The sequence below is a fragment of the Paroedura picta genome, chromosome 8 (assembly GCF_049243985.1).
Source record: "Paroedura picta isolate Pp20150507F chromosome 8, Ppicta_v3.0, whole genome shotgun sequence".
NCBI lineage: Eukaryota > Metazoa > Chordata > Lepidosauria > Squamata > Gekkonidae > Paroedura > Paroedura picta.
In genome coordinates this window covers 594,872-612,641 of record NC_135376.1, presented here as the reverse complement: position 1 = coordinate 612,641, position 17,770 = coordinate 594,872, and the positions used below count along the sequence as shown (strand labels likewise).

The 17,770-nt window shown below is 51.2% G+C and overlaps 2 protein-coding genes across 9 annotated transcripts in view; one reads left to right on the top strand and one right to left on the bottom strand.

Moving 5' to 3' along the window:
- LOC143842789 (putative cation-transporting ATPase 13A4) overlaps positions 1 to 14,481 on the bottom strand; it is a 44,614-nt gene extending 30,133 nt beyond the window's left edge. For 3 of the 4 annotated variants that reach the window (XR_013233356.1, XM_077347985.1, XM_077347986.1), the window contains exons 1-12: positions 14,342 to 14,481; positions 14,149 to 14,247; positions 11,592 to 11,842; positions 10,688 to 10,951; positions 9,892 to 10,067; positions 9,635 to 9,777; positions 9,330 to 9,480; positions 8,801 to 9,174; positions 3,049 to 3,222; positions 1,269 to 1,397; positions 488 to 558; positions 317 to 397 (exon numbers count right to left, since the gene is read on the bottom strand). Coding sequence is in view for 2 of the 4 variants with exons in the window: in XM_077347985.1 (XP_077204100.1) it covers positions 317 to 397; positions 488 to 558; positions 1,269 to 1,397; positions 3,049 to 3,222; positions 8,801 to 9,174; positions 9,330 to 9,375 (875 nt within the window). In the remaining 2 variants the exon portion in view is untranslated. Of the gene's footprint in view, positions 1 to 316; positions 398 to 487; positions 559 to 1,268; positions 1,398 to 3,048; positions 3,223 to 8,800; positions 9,175 to 9,329; positions 9,481 to 9,634; positions 9,778 to 9,891; positions 10,068 to 10,687; positions 10,952 to 11,591; positions 11,843 to 14,148; positions 14,248 to 14,341 lie in introns of those variants that run through there. The other variant, XM_077347987.1, reaches the window with a different exon arrangement.
- Positions 14,482 to 17,517: 3,036 nt separating this feature from the next.
- The window catches only part of OPA1 (OPA1 mitochondrial dynamin like GTPase), a 54,355-nt gene continuing 54,102 nt past the window's right edge, over positions 17,518 to 17,770 (top strand). For 2 of the 5 annotated variants that reach the window (XM_077347969.1, XM_077347968.1), the window contains exon 1: positions 17,522 to 17,699. In XM_077347969.1, coding sequence (XP_077204084.1) covers positions 17,668 to 17,699 — 32 coding nt within the window. In that variant the 5' untranslated portion in view covers positions 17,522 to 17,667. Of the gene's footprint in view, positions 17,700 to 17,770 lie in introns of all 5 variants that reach the window. The other 3 variants (XM_077347971.1, XM_077347970.1, XM_077347974.1) reach the window with 2 other exon arrangements.

Below are 17,770 nucleotides of genomic sequence, written 5' to 3'. Positions count from 1 at the left end.
GGTTTCATATGTCTCATTGGTCCAACCCAGAGACACAATGGCCAGTGTGGTGGCCAGATCGGGGTGAGGAAATTTTGTGGGTGAAGCCTGAGGAGAGTGGGTTGGGGGGGGGGGGAGGGGAGGAAAGGAAAGGGACCACAGCAAGGGACGATGCCCTAGAGGCCACCTTCCAAAGCAGCCCTCCTGTCACCGGGGGGTCCACAGGGGAGTCCTGGCCCAGGCCAGCACGGCACCCTCTTCATTCCTGCCACGCAGGGCACTGCTCACACACGGCCGGCTGGCATGCCTGCTGCTCCAGAGTATTCTGACTGCTTACCTGACCTCTCGCTCTTTGGAGGCCAGCCCAGATCCAAATTTTGCATGAACATCTGCACAGGTGTGGCTATCCTCCAGGACCCTGGAAGAGAAGGAGTGCACAAATGGGACCACAGAGGCCTGGTTCCCCGCAGGATTTCCCCCACAAGAGGCAGCAGCTTAGGAGACTCACCCGACCTTCTGGAAACAATTGGCAGCAAGATCCCAGGCATATCGGATTTTCTGCACCTGGATGCACCTCACCTGCCAAAGCAAGCAGCGACAGCGGGCATTGCAGCAGGAGCATCTCGGTGGCCCAGAAATGGCCCAGCCTGCGAGTTCAGATTACAGGGAGAGGCCTTCCCGGGTGCCACCTCAGCCAAAGAAGCTCCTCACACAGTTGCAGACCCACAATTGTGGAATGGCTCTCCAAAGAGATTTATTCATTTTATTTATTGATTTGATTTCTATACCGCCCTTCCATATGGCTCAGAGCGGTTTACATACAACATGGGGGATACATGGAATGAATTAATATATAACATAAACAAATACAACAAAGACTTTGTCCAGGTTGGTTTTCTGTTCCCTTTTTGGTTTTGCATTGTTTGGCAAAAAAAGAGGGAGCTGCAAGAGAAAATCCAAGAGTGGGATTTTCTACCCTATTTTTTACTTCCTGAGGGAGTCTCAAAGTAGCTTCCAAATGCCTTCCCTTCCTCTCTGCCCAGCAGAGGTGGGCGGGGTTGAGAGAGCTCTGGGAGAACTGTGACTGACCCAAGGTCACCCAGCTGACTGCACATGGAGGAAGAGGAGGGAAGAATCAAGCCCAGCTCTCCAGATTAGAGGCTGCTGCTCTTAACCATGACCCCAGGCTGCCTCTCAGAGTCTGATGTGGGGGGCAGGCCCTCTTCTCCTGACTCTGGGTGCCAGATGGGGTGGGAAGTAGCAAGAGCAGCATAGCCGCCTCCCCTTACGTTTAGCTCAGGGGTCCTGACGACCCTGTTCAAAAGGGAACTTCCATCAGCAACGACAGTGGAATCTCGACAGATGTCAGTCAGGGAAGTCCAGGTCACCTTCTTCCGGGAATAAGTGTGAAATTCATCCTGGAGGAGAGAGAGAAGAGAGCCCGCTTGAGCCAGACCTGGGAAGAATCCTGTCTCACACACAGACCCCACAGTGCCCTGCTATCCGTCCACAGGTAAACGGGTGGCAAGAAGATCTGGCAAGAAGATGGCTGGTGTTGACTTGCCCACAGGCAAATGGGTTTCTCAGACTCCAACAGGGGTGCAGCACGAAGCACATGGAAGCATTTTAGGGTGAGGCAGTGGCCAAGGCCACCCCTGCGACTGGCAGGCCAGCTAGACCCCACATGAACAGCTTTGGAGGGCAACAGCCCTGGGGCAGGTGGGAGGCTTGGCTCGGCTAGGGCTGCCAACCTCCAGGTGAGGCAGGGAAATCTTCCAGAATTACTCCTGATCTGCATACTGCAGAGATCAGATCTGGCTGCTCTGGAGGGGAGACTCTATGGGGCTCGACTCTGCTGAGGTCCCTCAACTCTCCAAACCGCAGCCCCCTCAAGTTCCACAGCCAAGGTCTCCAGGGTTTCTCCACCCCAGAGTTGGCAACTACTGGCTCAGCTGAGAGTTGCTTGGCAGGACCGCAGGGGAGAGGGTGGGCTCAGCTGGGGGGGGGGGGGAGCCACTGGAAGCAGCTCAGGTCTGACAGAGGACTAACCAGCCTTGAAAGGCAACAGGGCCCCAGTCCCTTTCCCTGGGCCGTCCCATGCTGCATTGCAAGGAAGCCTGAGTTGCTGGGCAAGAGAGCAGCAGTGTGGCCCACGGGCCACTGGGCCTGGGTGCGAAGCAGCCAGGACCTCCCAAGCAGAGAAGCGCATCCCAGGAACTCGGAGCAGCGACTCAGAGACTCCGTGTTTGCTCCCCACACACCAATTTGTGCTCCTCCTTTGCGTCATGAATCCACTTGGGGCATTTCTCTGGATGCAGTCCTGACCCAAGGCACGTACCAGCCATAAAGACAATGCAAAACATGAACAGCAAATTAACTAAAAGACATAATTAGAAACAGGCCATTAAAACAGCCAGTGACTCGTGCCATCCCATCGTAGCCCATTGCTGGGGCCCCTGGAGGCAAGAAAACAGCCGAGGCGGCCGACCATTCCCTGCCTGTCATTCACAATCTCCCCCCCCCCCGCCCAACTCCTAACCCGTGGGGCCGACCCTGCTTGGCTTTGGAGCTCAGGCAGCACTGGGCCATCACCCAGGGTGGAAACAAAGTGCACAGACTGAGGCAACCCTGCGGGGCATTGAAGGCACTAGACACACAGAGAGAGCTTGCCATAGCTTGCTCCTGCCTCATAGCCAGGGACTTCCTTCCTTCGGGGCTCCACTCCACCTCCCTCCCTCCCCCATCAAGTTCTCACCAGGGCCAACCCTGCTGAGCTGCTGTATCTACCAGGATGGGGCTAGCCTGGGCCCCCCCAGATGGCCTCATCGGGGCCTGCTTCAGCCCATCCAGAAGGCCCTTCCAAGGAGAGGGGGGGCACCAACAGGACAGGACAGGACAGGACAGGGGATCTGCAGCACAGGGATCTGCAACTTCACTCCCTTATGGGACTGCATCTGATGCAGTCCTGTACAGTAGTTGAAGTGCACACATGGGACTGTGGGGAAGCCCTGCAAAGTGGATATGCCCCTCCCTGCAAATTTCTGTTTTCAGAACACAACACCCTCATACCGTGGTTCTGAGCAGCACCACGTCTGCCTCTTGAAGGTCGCACGGCACGCAGCTGGCCCACACGTCCCACGCCGGCTTCCAGTAAAAGACGAGCAGGAGCACTCCGCAGGACAGGACGGACCCAGCGATGCACAGGGCCTTCCGGAAGCCGTGGGTCTTGTAGCCAAATATCTCCTGTAGATAAAAGGAAGCAAAAGGTTGCACCTGGTGGGACGAGGCAGCGTCTGCCCACCTGCCTCTCCTGGCAATGTGACATCCCACGTTGCACGAAATTCAAGACTGCCTGGTTCGCCCATTATTTTGCACACTGCCCTGATCGATTTGCCCAAGCAACCTTTATTGCAGAGCTGCCCTGTTGCCCATGAAGAAAATCCCTCACGAATCACTCATCTTTGTACCACTTTGCAGGAAGCCAGGTGAGTGGGAGCCTTGCTGACCTCTCTGGGGAGGCCATTCCTGTCTCTGCACCATCCACCTGGAGGTCGAAGGAATCTAAGGCAGCCAACAAACTCTATGGGCCTTCCTCCCTCCATCTCCGGGGGGTTCCCACCACAAAACTGAGAGGGGAACTCAAAGGGAAAATCACAGGACACCCATAAGTGGTTGGACAAGAAGATAGACCGATTACAAGGATAGACAAGAAAATGGAGCACTGCAAGGTTTTATTGTTGTTTAAACTGTAATTTTAATAGTACCCTGTATGTGTGATGTATGATGTGAACCACCCCAAGCCTGCTTGCCGGGAGGCACTGACTATAAAACCAGTAATAAAAAAGTAATTAAAAAGAATAAAACTGGACAGACATGCCTGGCAAAAGCAAGGGAAAACACCCGCACATAAAGGGCCTCGGTTCCTGCGGTTGGGAGCCTAAACCCCGGAGCTGTTTGCAAACTGATTTTTAGATTTGCAGGGTACACAAGCCCCAATGTGTGTCCCCCCCCCCCAAAAAAACACACTCCTAACGGGAGGCCAAACACAGCACACACCTCCGTGCCACTTAGAGAGGGCCCTACAATCAAACCCTAGCAAGAAAGGGAGGGACCCCCAGCCAAGTCCCTTTCTTCCTTCCAGCTCTTGCCAGGCATGTCTGTGAAGGGAGGGCTGAGCTCAGCAGGCAGCAGAATCCCCCCTTGCCCTGCAGAAGCTACGGGCCGGGGTCTCCTGTCATGGAACCCTACCGACACCCAAGGAGCGGCCCTCTTATCAAGCCCACCGCCTCCCTTTTCGAGACGGGAGGTCTGGCACATATGGGATATTTTGCAGTCACATCCCAAATTCCCCAGTGTGGTGCTGTTTTTTAAAAATGGGGTGGGAATGAGCCAGGAAGTCCTTACCTAAATGCAGAACTTTACATTTGTCCCTATTGAACTTCATTTTATTCAGTTTAGCCCACTTCTCGAACCTATCAAGATCATCCTGTATCCTGATTCAGTCTTCTGGTGTGTTTGCTACCCCTCCCAGTTGAGTATAGTCTGCAAATTTAATAAGTATCCCCTCTAATCCCTCATCCAAATCATTTATAAATATGTTGAACAACACAGGCCCCAGGACAGATTCTTGGGGTACTCCACTTGTCACTCTTTTCATAGAATCATAGAATTGGAAGGGGCCATACAGGCCATCTAGTCCAACCCCCTGCTCAACACAGGATCAGCCCAAAGCATCCTAAAGCATCCAAGAAAAGTGTGTATCCAACCTTTGCTTGAAGACGGCCAGTGAGGGGGAGCTCACCACCTCCTTAGGCAGCCTATTCATAGAATCATAGAATCATAGAGTTGGAAGGGGCCACACAGGCCATCTAGTCCAACCCCCTGCTCAATGCAGGATCAGCCCTAAGCATCCTAAAGCATCCAAGAAAAGTGTGTCTCCAACCTTTGCTTGCTTGAAGACTGCCAGTGAGGGGGAGCTCATCACCTCCTTAGGCAGCCTATTCCACTGCTGAACTACTCCGACTGTGAAAATTTTTTTCCTGATATCTAGGATATTTCCAAGAGGATGCTGAACCATTAACAAGCACCCTTTGGGTATGATCTGTCAACCAGTTATCGATCCACATGACAGAATTAGGATTCTTAACACCTTGCTTCTGGTAACTACAATATGCATATGAAAACTGTTAAGGGATAACATCAGATAAGATCTCCTGAGCCCTCCAGAACCCCCTCCCATTGGAAATGCCCACTGGATATATTGCGAGGCAGTGTACACGCCAGCCAATCTGTCATATTTAGTTATGGTTAAATTTCTAAATGGTTTAAGTTTTAAATGTCCATTCATTGATGTAATTTACTCAGACTAATTTTGGAGCATTCTGCATTTAAATTAAACCAAAGGATGGGTGAGACTTGTCTTGGCAGCAGTATGTATGAAAAGGATCTGGGGGGCTTATAGACCAGGCACTGAACATGAGTCAGCAGTGTGACTTGGTAGCTAAAAAGGCAAACGGGATTTTGGGCTGTATGAAAAGCAGTATAGTGTCCACATTGGTAAGACCTCATTTGGATTTCTGTGTTCAGTTTTGGGCACCACAACTGAAGAGAAATGTAGAGAAACTGGAGCATGTCCAGAGGAGGGCTACGAAGACGCTGAGGGATTTGGAGACCAAGTCCTATGAGGATCTGGCCCAGAGAGGCAGCCTCACAGGCTTATTGTGGTGGGTGGGGGGGAAGACTGATGTGAGCCCCTTCAGGAAAGGCAGGGGGGAAGGAAAGCAAAGACAGACAGACATATTTGGGCATAAAACGTGAGGCGCAAAGTGGATTGCCAAAGCATAGAGAAAATGAACTTTTTAAAACTCGCAAGCATGAAGCAGCCGGTGGATTAGGAGGGCCGGACCAGACATCCTGGGATCCTCAGAGAACTCTCTCTCAAAGCCCCTCCTCAGCCGCCTCCCACTCACGTGTGGCCGCACATTTAAATAATGTGTTTTGCAAAGATTTAAATCTCCCTTGAAACTGCTGACAGTTGACCCACCCTCATTGTTTTGCACCAAGTATGCAGAAAGACAATTTTCTCTTGAAAGTGAGCCAGGAAGAGAATGATCCAGCAGCAGGTGAATTCCACCCACCTGCAGCTTCTCTGTGAGCCTCCGTGGCAGGCAGATCAAAAGCCTCAGCTGAGCAGGGCACTGCTGCCGGGTGCCACCTTGACCCCAGAAGCCAGACCCACACGGGGGGGGGGGCGCAAGGAAAGGAAAGCACAGGACTGTCTGTCGGCTTACTTGGGTTACAAGCTTCTCACCTGTCTTTTTCGCTATTTGCTCATTTGATCCATGCGTCCCCCGCCTCTCTCCCCCAAGAAGTAGCCATCCCTCCCCTCTCTGCCTTTTTATCCTCACAACAACCAACCCTGGACTGAGGGAGCGTGGCTGGCTCCAGATCACACAGGAACCTTCCGCGGTACGAATCGGATTTAAACCCAGATCTTCCCAAGTACAGTGGCCCAGCAGCTGTCTTGCCCCTTACTTGAGACTGGCTCGCTTCCCGTCTGGTTCAAGGAGCAGTTTTCTGAAACTTTAGCAAAAGCATGCTAATGGGAGTTAGATCTAACCCTGGGATACGCTGGACTGTTTGGTTCCAAAATATTGATCCTGGTGAAGCCATGTGAACTCCTGGGTGTAGAGGTTATTTGCACTTCATGGGCTTTGTCCATGTGCCAGTTTAGGTCATGAGGAGAGTCCTGCTAGCGAAACTTTATCTCCCACAGAGTTGTGTTCAGGCCCACTGTAAGACGCATGAAGTTCATAGAGACGCTGGCCCTGCCACAACAGGGCGGGGTTGGGTCAGGCTAACCCAGCATCCTGTTTCCTCCAGGAGCCAACCAGGAAGCCCCAAGCAGCGAACAAAGGCAACCAATGGTCTCCTTGGCTCTGGCCCCAGCAGCGGACTGGAGAGGTGAGCAATTTGCCAATCACAGCTAACGACCTGGAGGGACCCAGCCCCCAAAGGTCAGACTCATTTCAAAGCCACCACACTAGTTTCCTTGTCTCATGGAGGCAAGTCCTCTGTGTGAATTCGGCCCTAACTGAAGGACTTTTCTTTCATCTGTCTAAAATGTACTGCTCATCATAGAATCCTAGAGTGGGAAGGGGCCATCCAGTCCCACCCCCTGCTCAGTGCAGGATCAGCCTCAAGCACCCAGGATATGTACCTTGAGGACTGCTTGAAGACCACCACAGTGAGGGAAAGCTCCCCACCTCCTGAGGCAGCCCATTCCAGGCCTGAAGTACTATGACTTTGAATTTCCCCTCCTGATATGTAGTTGATATCATTCTCCACATAGTTTAAGCCCATTCCTTCGTGTCCCCTCCTCTGCTGCCCACAGGAACTGCTCCCTGCCCTCCTCCAAGGGTCAACCTTTCAGCAATCCTGTCCCCTCTCAGCCTCCTCTTCTCCAGACAGAACCTTCCCAGGTCCCTCAGCCTTTCCTCACAGGGCTTGCTCCCCAGGCCCTGGATCCTCCTCCTTGTTCTCCTCTGCCCCCTCTCCATTTTGTCCATGTCCTTTTTCAAGTGAGGCCTCCAGAGCTGCAAACAGGACTCCAGGAAAGGCCTGATCAAGCGGTATACAGAGGGACTATGGGACTATGTGGGGGGGAATGCAATTCACACACACACACCGGGGATCAAATCGTAGTATTTGAGGAGCGGGGAGGTGGTGAGGTCTTGGCAGCTCAGAAGGGTGGGAAGTCAGATGGGAACATCGCCTAGGCAGTCTCTGCAGAGGAAAACCAGGGCAGACCCCCTCTGCTTCATCACTTCCCTTGAAAGCCCCTTGCTGGGATTGCCGAAAGTCAGCTGAGGGAGAAGAAAACATCCCCTCCCCACTGCATTTTCTCCACACCGCAAATGCTCCCATGCCCTCCCCTCATGCCTGTGTTTGGCCACCTATTTCCCCACCTCTCAAGGTCCTTCAGCCCCCAGGGGGGCTGCTTTTCTAAGCATGCACCCTCAGCAAGAGGCAGCCACCCAAACAGCCCACCAGAGCTGCGCTCTCAATCTGCACAAGGACACCGCCGTCCTGGCTGTTTTGTCTGCAGTCCCTTTCCCAAGAAGCGCAAGTCCATCGTTTTCTGTCACATCCTGGCTGCACTCGGAGTCGGCCACTTCACGGCTCCAAGGTCCCTTTCCTGGTTGGAGACCCCAAGGGGCTTGGTTTGCCCAGCCCCATAATCCAGAGCCAGGCCTGCCGACCCAGTGACCCCTTCCTGTTCCCAAAGCACAGGGGAGCCCTGCAATGCCTCTGACAGCTGACCAGCTCAGGGGGGGGTTCCTCTGCCCGGGGCCCAGGGTGAGCTGAGGCTGTGCCAAGCGTCTGGGGGGGGTGCCCCTTCCGGAAGCAGGGGGATTGCACTGGGCTTGCAGCTGGTGCCAACATCTGTGCCACTGGGACATTCAGCACAGCTTCAGTTCACCCTGGGCCCCCCCCAGCAGAGGAAGCCCCCTGCAGAGACAGGCTGCCCCCTGGCACGTACAGGGCACATTCCTGAAGCAACACGGGCAGTGAATGATTCTCCAGGCTGGAGGGGCGTCGCAGTGCACAAGAGAAGTGTGAGCAGAGTTGGCTGGTTCCCTTCAAATGCTCCCTTTTGGCTCCTCCGGGCCACTTGGGTGTTCACCCCCCCCCCATTCCAGACTGTCCTTTCAAAGCTCCCAGGGGCTTCTGGCTCGTCCTGGGAGGACACTCGGAATGCAGCTGGTTCTCCCTTCACCTGAAAGGTCACCGTTGAGGGTGGGGAGAGGGGAGAACTCACCATTTCAGCCTCCTCGCCCTCACTGAGCAGTGCCTGGTGATTCTCGCCATGTTTCCCTCCCATAGACGGTAGCCCAGGTGAGTGCTTTAGCCTTCCCAGAAGGTCCAAGTGGCTCTCACTGCAAGCAGGGCTCCCCTTGTACGCCCAGAAGCCAACGCAGGACCCACCCTCTGGGCTGAGGCTGCCGACACACAGCTCCTCCCCGTGGCTCCAGGTAGGATGCACCTTCTGCCTGGCTTCTTGGGCTCCCTCTCCCACTGCCAGCGCAAAAGCGGCCGCTCTGCCAAGTTCTTCTGCTGGCAAGGAGCCCTGGGAGGGGGCCAGAGCTGGGCAGGCTTCACCGGGAGGGTTTATGGCTTGGCTCCTTGTGGTGCCTAACAGAAGCAGAAAAACAGGTATGGCTTCACCGCACGGACAGGCGCACCTGCATGCATCTGTGCGAGATTCTTGTAAGGACTCTACAAAACTGGACAAGGCTCAAGAATCAGTCAGTGACTCTCTTTCTCCCCCCCTCACCACACAGACTTACCATTGGCTCCTGGGGGCCCTAGCAGGAAAGGCATGGCCAGATCCATTCCAGAGATCTTTTCTCCTTCTTTTCCTTGCCCTCCAGCTGTGTTTCTCAACCTTCACTGGAAACCCATGAAGTTTATAACTGACGTTGTCGTCTTCTGTATAGGCTGATGAACAAGAAGGGCCACGGTGACCCTAAGTGGAGTGACCTCTGTGTCACAGACTGCCCAGGGTCCATGGGCATCCTACACTGGGCATTGGCTGCCCCCTCCCTCCATGCTCTGCCACGCCCAAAGCCCCTCAATGGAACTGAGGCGTTACCTGCAGTTGCCAGCCCTGGTTTGGGAAAGGACTGGAGATTTGGAGGGTGGAGCCTACGGAGGTGGCGGCGGGGGGATTCAGTGCGTCTAATGCCACAGAGCCAACTTTCCAAAACAGAGTACCAGGAAATCTCCAGCTGCCACCTGGAGACCGAAACAACCAAAGGATCCAGGTGGGGCTGGGATCCAGTGCACTCAAAGTCACAGACTCATAGAACTCATCTAATCCAACCCCCCTGCACCATGCAGGACACTCACAATCCTCTCGCCCATCCACTATAACCTGCCACCCCATTGAGCCTTCACAGAATCAGCTTCTCCATCAGATGGCTATCCCATTGGTTCTGGTCCGTCCCTCTGGGGAAAGAGAGCCAACTCTTCTTCTTCTTCAGTAGTATCAGGTCTTTCTCAGCCACACCCACCTCACAGAGTGTCTGTTGTGGGGAGAGGAAAGGGAAGGCAAATGTAAGCCCCTTTGATCCTTTGGGTAGAGAAAAGCAGCATACAAAAACCAGCTTGTCTTCCTCTTCCAATCACTCCCAAACAAAATCATACTACTGTCACATAGCAGTGCAAAGGCTGAGACTTGACAGCAGAAGCTGCAAGGAGAATTACAGCATCAGGAGACCAGCTGCATGGCTTCCTCTCAGGAAATCTCTTTCAAGCCTCTCCAATCACTGATCACTTCACTATATACACATCATGCAGTCTTCGTACCTGATTGGCCCTTTGTCGGGGGTGTGCTGCCAATAGGGAGCTACGACTCTGCCAATGAGGGCCAATCAGTGCAAATTGCAATCTGCCAATGAGTGCCAATTAATTCAAACTGCAATCTGCCAATGAAGGCCAATTAGTTCAAATTGCATGCAGACAATGCAGTCAATATCTGATTGGTTCTTCCTGGGGGTGTGTTGCCAATAGGGAGCTACCACTCTGCCAATGAGGGCCAATCAGTGAAAATTGCAATTTGCCAATGAGTGCCAATTAGTTCAAACTGCAATCTGCCAATGAAGGCCAATTAGTTCAAATTGCATGCAGACAATGCACTCCCTACCTGATTAGTCCTTCCTAGGGGTATGCTGCCAATAGGGTGAGAGCACTCTTCTAATGAAGGTCAAACTCAAATGAGGGCTTATCTGTCCTCTTTTTTTTCCTCCTGCTACTGCTTGCTGAGTGGAAGAGGTGCTGGATATTCTGAAAGGTCCTGTTGCTGGTAAGTTGCTCCATTCTCAGCCTTTTCCCACTCTCCATCCCCTCAAGACAAGGGAGGGAAGCTAGCTGCTTCCTTTGCCTCCTGTGCTGGTCTCAGGTTTCAGTGCTGAAAGGGAGGCAGAGATAATCAGTATTTCAAAACAGAAAGAATGCAATGAATGTCTTAACTCAATCCAGTGAGTCAAGTGATCACCACTTTATTCATTTATTTGTTTATTAGGTTTGTATACTGCCCTTCTATACAGCTCAGGGCAGTTTGATTTGAGATTACAAAGCAAATTTCTTCCAGGCCAGACTGGCCAGGGATTCTGGTTTTTTTGGGGGGGGGATTGTTTGGGCATGGAATTGGGGTCACTGTGGGTGGGCAGGTAGTTGTGAATTCCCTGCATTTTGCGAGAGGTTGGACTAAATGACCTTGGAGATACCTTCCAACTCCATGATTCTGATTCTTTGTTTTCTTAATGAAAAGTTAAAAATCATGATTCACTAAGAAGTTGTATAAACCTTCCCACATTCACAAGAACCATCTGTTTTTATGTTAACATTAATAAGATCGGCCCATCATTTTTACTTAAACGATGAGGCCCCTTTACCCCAGGTCTGTCTGGCTCCTTTTCTTTGTTTCAACTCAGTCTGTGAATGTTCCCCTGCCCCTTGCACCACCAGGAGAGTGGCATCCCGCCCCCTTGCAGTGGAGTATGGTGTCTTATAGCAAGAAAAGCAGCATTTCAAGCAGTCAAACAAACCTTGTAAAGCCATGGTGCAGGTGAAACAATCTTTTCTCTGCCATCAAGTCCACTTCGGTGACCCTAGCAAGAGACTTTCAGGGCAAGGAAGAAGCGGAGCTGGTCTGCCCTTGCCTTCCCTGGTGGTTTCCCTTCCATGTACCAGCCCTGCTTAGCTTCTGACTTATGGCGACCCCAGTGAGGGGCTTTCCAGGCAAGGGAGAAGCAGAGGTGGTTTGCTCTCTTCTGCAGAGCCTCCCTTGGTGGTCTCCCTTCCAAGAAAGCAGAGACTGATTAAAATCTCTTATGCCACTGATCCCATTGATCAATAGCGCACATCACAGAAGAACGATTCATGTGGTTAGCCATGTTGGTCTGAAGTAGCGGAACACAATTTGAGTTATCAGTCTGATAACCTAATAAATGCAGCTTGTTATTCTAGCAAGGATCTTGAATTGGCTAAACATTTTAATTCTACTGCACATTTGTTGACTGTTTACTCATTCACTGCTAATTTACTCTCTCTTCATATATGTAGTCTAGTGATTTCCATTTCATTGTCTGAGGAAGTGTGCCCACACACGTAGGCTCACACCTTGAATAAAACTTTGTTGGTCATAGAGGTGCCCCTGGATTCAGACTCTGTTCCATCACAGAAGAATAACTTCTTTTGAGCTTGGCCTCTCCCCTTTAGCTGTCCTCGGCCTGATTTTGTTCACTACTCTAAACTGTGCTGCATTCGAACAAAGAGAAAACAGTGTCAAATTTCTGGACTTCCAACCCCCCCATCCCCCCCCCCAGTCAATCTTTCTTTGCCCTCCTGGAATCTACACCCACCGCTACTAATATGCAGAAAGATCATTGGGACTCAGCACCTGCTGATCTGGCCAAAGGGACATTAGTTCTTAGTCTGATGAAGAGTGCTTACACTCAAAAGCTCACACCTTGAATAAATCTTTGTTGGTCTTAAAGGTGCTACAGGATTCTGATTTTATTGTGCTACTTCAGACCAACACAGCTACTCATTAGAATCTATTACGAAGAAAAGTTATTTGAGTAGGTGCCCCCCCTCAGCCTCCACCCTCTTGGTTGGCTCCAATTCCCTCCTCCTCCTCCCCCCACCCCAAACAGTCACTCTCTGCTTCCTGCCATTATTCTGGGACTCCCCCAGTTATTTTGGGTGTTTTTGATGAGGGGTTTAACCTAAAGCCTTCTGGGAGTCCAAGTAGCCAATGCCAACTGGAGCAGCCTGATCCACATGCTTGTTAGTCCGACCCAACGAATGCCCAAAGGCTGGTGAGGCAGGACTTAGGCTCACAGAATCCCCCAGTTTAAGACAGGAGGTTGCCTGCATATTCTGCTCCAAGTGGCAGCATCCCTCCAGGGTCTTAAGCAGAGAGAGGTTCTGCCTGAAGCAGGTCTTTCCCATTGCCTCCTGCCTGGTCCTTTAACTAGAAATGTATGGAATGAATGTGGGACTTTTCTCCCTCATGTCCACCAGAATCAAATCTTTAATTTATAAACATTGGAACATGGCTGAAAATCTTCCAGGCTGACAATTTACACACACTCCAGATTCCAATGCACTCCCTCTTGCAGGCAGTAGTTGGTCAGAGCAGACTTGAACAATAAGGGAGCTCCATCTAGTGGCCCTTTTGGGGATTTTCCTTGTGGAAACTGCAACGTTTAGAATCACAGAATCTTTAATCTTTAAACCGCTCCTGCAGAGCGGATTAAATAAAAGGATAAGGGCTCCTGGGGAGGAGTTAGGGTGGAACCAGTCCGGGATAAAAATTGGCCACTGTGTTGAGCAGGGGGTTGGACTAGATGGCCTGTATGGCCCCTTCCAACTCTATGTTTCTATGATTCTATTTAGTTTTGTCTCCCTGATGAAATAGGAATGATTTAGACAACAGATGCACTAATGGGCAGCAGCACCTCAGTCTGATCGCTCAGGAAGTCCTGGAAACATATAATATTATGCTATTTTGAAGTTATATAATGTTCAGTGTAAACCGCTCAGAGCTGCAAAGAAATGGGCGGTATAGAAATCTAATAAATAAAAATGATTTCCTTTCATTTTTTGATTAGAGCAAGAAAAGTTAAAACAACCACTTTGAGCTTGGTTCCTTGCTAGAGCTGTTTTCTATGCCTCTTAGGGCAAGTTTCACCTTGACTTTGTCCCTTTTTGGGAATTGTAATTTGGGATTTGTATTTTGTATCGTTTATATTTATTTATTTATTTAAATTACTATACTGCCCATTTCTTTGCAGCTCTGGGCAGTTTACACTGAACTTTATGTAACTTACATAGAACATTATACAGACTATAACATCAAAACAACTTTCAATAAAGCATCAAAAGATTACAAAACCGCATTTTATAAATATTATATTATATTGATTGAATACCTTATTTGTTATTCCTTAACTTTGCTGCTAAAGAAATCTTTTTGAAACCTTGTTCAGCTTTCAGCATTGCTTAAAGGAGGCATACTTGACTGTGGATTATTTCCTATGGAGTAATTTTTCTAAGGATAATGACAATCTGTTAACATAATAAAAACTTTTTACTTACCCTTTCTTTATTGTGCTCCCACAGGCATAATCTCTTGGCCACACGATTTCGTTGTTTCTTTTGCTTTGCTGTATTGCTTTTGCGAATGCTGCAAATACCCTGGACAGCCAAAGTTACCAACAAGACAGTTTTAGAGAGGAGCAAACCAACTATGTCATTAGAAGGCAAGATATTACGGCTAAAGCTCGCTTACTTTGGACACATCGTTAGAAAAATCATGAATGCTCGGCACGGTCAGAGGCAAAAGGCAACGTGGTCGCCAAAGGATCCGCTGGCTTGACACGATCAAAGCCGACACAGGGATGACCATGAACCAACTAAAAGAAGCAGTCATTGACAGAAATGTATGGCGAAAACTTTCCTATAGAATCGCCGAGGGTCAGACGCGAGTGAACGGATAACATCATCATTGCTTTTGCGTTCTCCTATAGTGTTTCTGTTCTACTATTCTATCTTTTGCAGGCCAGCAGAAGATGACTGGGACATCCAGATCAGGCTTGTCTATCCAATTTGGTGGCTGCTCTCCAGGGTCTCCGACAGAGGTCTGTCTCCTCACCACCTGCCTGGTCCTTTAACTGGAGATGCTGGGGACTGAATTTGGGACTCTCTGCATGCGAAGCACAGGCTGTGCCACCTAGCCACAGTCCCTCCCTAAATCAGTCTATATTCAGACTGGCAGTGGCGCCCCAGGGTCTCTGGCAGATGTCTTTCCCATCACCTCCCGCCAGATCTTTTAACTGGAGAGGCTGCTGGGGAATGAAGTTGAACTTGGGACTTCCTGCATGGCAAGTAGAGCTGAGCCAGGGCCCTCTTTAAAATGAAGCTGCCTTTCTCTGAGTCAGATCTTTGGTCTTGGCAGAGTAAACACAACCAGCCAGCAAACACCCCTCCTACTCCCCCCAGCCCTCCGATGTGCGGGGACAGCTTCTCTTCAGTAATCTTGGCTTCAATTGGCTGCTTAATAGCCAAACAACCAAAGTACTCAGTGATTTTTAACCTGAGAAACTGCATACAAGATATATTGTTTCCTGAGTGGGAGCAACTCCTTCTGAACAATGAGGCCAAATGAGAGTAACCGTGCTGCGTTTTGTAAGGACGTTTGATGCTGAATGCCTTTTGAGGGGCAGAGATCTGAGCATTGATGCCACCAACTCTGCTGCTGGGGTTGAGCCCTACACAAGGCAGGCTCTGTCCGGACCTGTTTCTCTGGCTACACAAAATCTGAACTGGAGGCGGGGACTGCCCTGAGGACTGAGCAAGGACAAAGGGATTAAATGGAAGGAATGTTGTGATGAAATAAGCAGACAAAGTAGCAGCCATGGGTGTCTTGAGGAAATCCCCCCCTACAACCTCTTTATTGGACTCCTCAGAATATGCAGGCACATGCCCCTGCCCCAGGAGAGTCCTTTCTCTTGGGGTTCTTGGGTCTTTTCTCTTCCTTCCTTTCCTTCCTTCCTTTTATTTATTAGACTAGATTTAAAGCCCATTGTACTTGTAAATACAACAGGCTCTAGAAAGAGTGGATGGGATGGGTTAGGATAGTGTCTTCCCTGGTAGTGGGTTTGTGGCAGGGGTATTGTAGGTTTTTTGGCAGAAGGGATGGGGAGAGGTTTAGGAAAGTATAGAGATAGTAGGGTGGCCTTTCTGCCAGGCCTAGAAGCTTCTGGGCCCGGGGGGGGGGGGGAAGGACTTCCTTTGTACTCATGCTGTTGAGTCTAGCTGGAACTCTTGTCTGTCCTGGTGAGAGCCCTGCCAACTCTCTGCTCACTTAGCCCTTAACCAATTATTTATACCGCTCCCTGAGTGGTTTAAAGATATTTATATACCACCACTCCCAGCAAGCTGGTTCGTGGCAGTTCACAAAATGTTCCATAACATTTCCAAATATTTTGACATTCTCAACATACAATAAAATCCTCCTAAATACCTATTTACCACTATTCATGATATATCAGCTAAGACCTTTAATTCCTGCAGTTGGATTTGACATATGAGATCCTTATTCCCAAACTGTGGACTGCTGAGAACACCCAAATTAAACTTTTGTGCACAGGGTGATGGTGATGGTACTGCTTTACTCTGCTCCAGTTCGGTGTCACTGGGAGAACTGTGTTCAGTTTTGGGCACCCCAATTGAAGAGAGATGTTGACAAACTGGAACGTGTCCAGAGGAGGGCAACAAAGATGGTGAGGGGTTAGGAGACCAAGACATAGGAGGAAAGGTTGGGGGAGCTTGGTCTGTTTAGCCTGGAGAGGAGACGACTGAGAGGGGATTTGATAACCATCTTCAAGTATTTAAAAGGCTGCCATATGGAGGATGGAGCAGAGTTGTTCTCTCTTGCCCCAGAGGGACAGACCAGAACGAATGGGATGAAATTAATTCAAAAGAAATTCCATCTAAACATCAAGGAAGAAGTTCCTGACAGTCAGGGCGGTTTCTCAGTGGAACAGGCTTCCTCGGGAGGTGGTGGGTTCTCCTTCTTTGGAGATTTTTAAACAGAGATTGGATCTGACGGAGAGGCTGATTCTGGGAAGGCTCAAGGGGGTGGCAGGAGACAGTGGAGGAGCGAGAGGGTCGTGAGTGTCCTGCATTGGACACAGAGGGTTGGACTAGATGACCCAGGAGGTCCCTTCCAACTCCATCATTCTATGATTCTATGTCATTCTACATCAGGAACCTCTTTGGATAATGAAAAATAAGTTGGGATTTTTAATCAGGGGTGTCATGATTAATAGCAGCAGCCTCTGATCTGGAGGGCCAGGTTGGATTCCCCACTCCTCTGTCACGTGGCGTTCTTTTAGCACTCTCTCAGCTGCCCTCACGGGCACGTTCTGTTCCCGCCTTTTTCTCCCCTCAGAGGCCCCTGTTTTTCCTGCCTTTTTCCCCTCAGGGCACTGTATTTCCCCTCTTTTTCCATCCATCATGTATCCAGAAGAAGAGCTGGTTCTTATATGCCGCTTTTCTCTACAATAAGGGGGGTCTCCAAGCAGCTTCCAACTGCCTTCCCTTTCCTCTCCCCACAACAGACACCCTGAGGGGGGTGGGTGAGGCTGAGAGAGCCCTGAGATTACTGAGGAAGAAGAAGAAGAGGTGGTTCTTATAGGCCGCTTTTCTCTCCCCGAAGGCGTCTCCAAGCGGCATCCAATAGGGGCTGAGAAAGCTCTGCGAGAACAGCCGGCTGCCTGTGGGGGAGCCTCGGGGGATCGGGCTGGGCTAGCCAGATGTGAAGTGGGCGCTCCTAGACTCTCCCCCCCCCCGGGAGCTCTGCTGGCGACTGCCTCCCGTCTCCCCCGCCCTGGAGGTGGCTCCCGCCCTCCCTCCCTCCCCCCCTGCCCGGAACTTCCGCGCCGCGTCCCCGGGAGCCGCCCGGCGGCCTTTGGCGGAAGGACCGGCCCGCCCGTCCCCGGCGCGGCTGAGGGGAGAGAGGAAGGCAGGAAGGGGCGGGGCGGGCCAGCCAGCCAGCCAGCGAGGGAACCGCGGCGCCCCCTCCTCCTCCTCCCCCCCCCAGCCGGCGGCGCGATGTGGCGGGCCCGGGCGGCGGCGGTGACCTGGTCAGTGGGGGGGGGGGAGGCGGCGGGGGTGGTTCCCCTCCCCCCCGCCCGCCCGCTGCTCGGCGTCATCC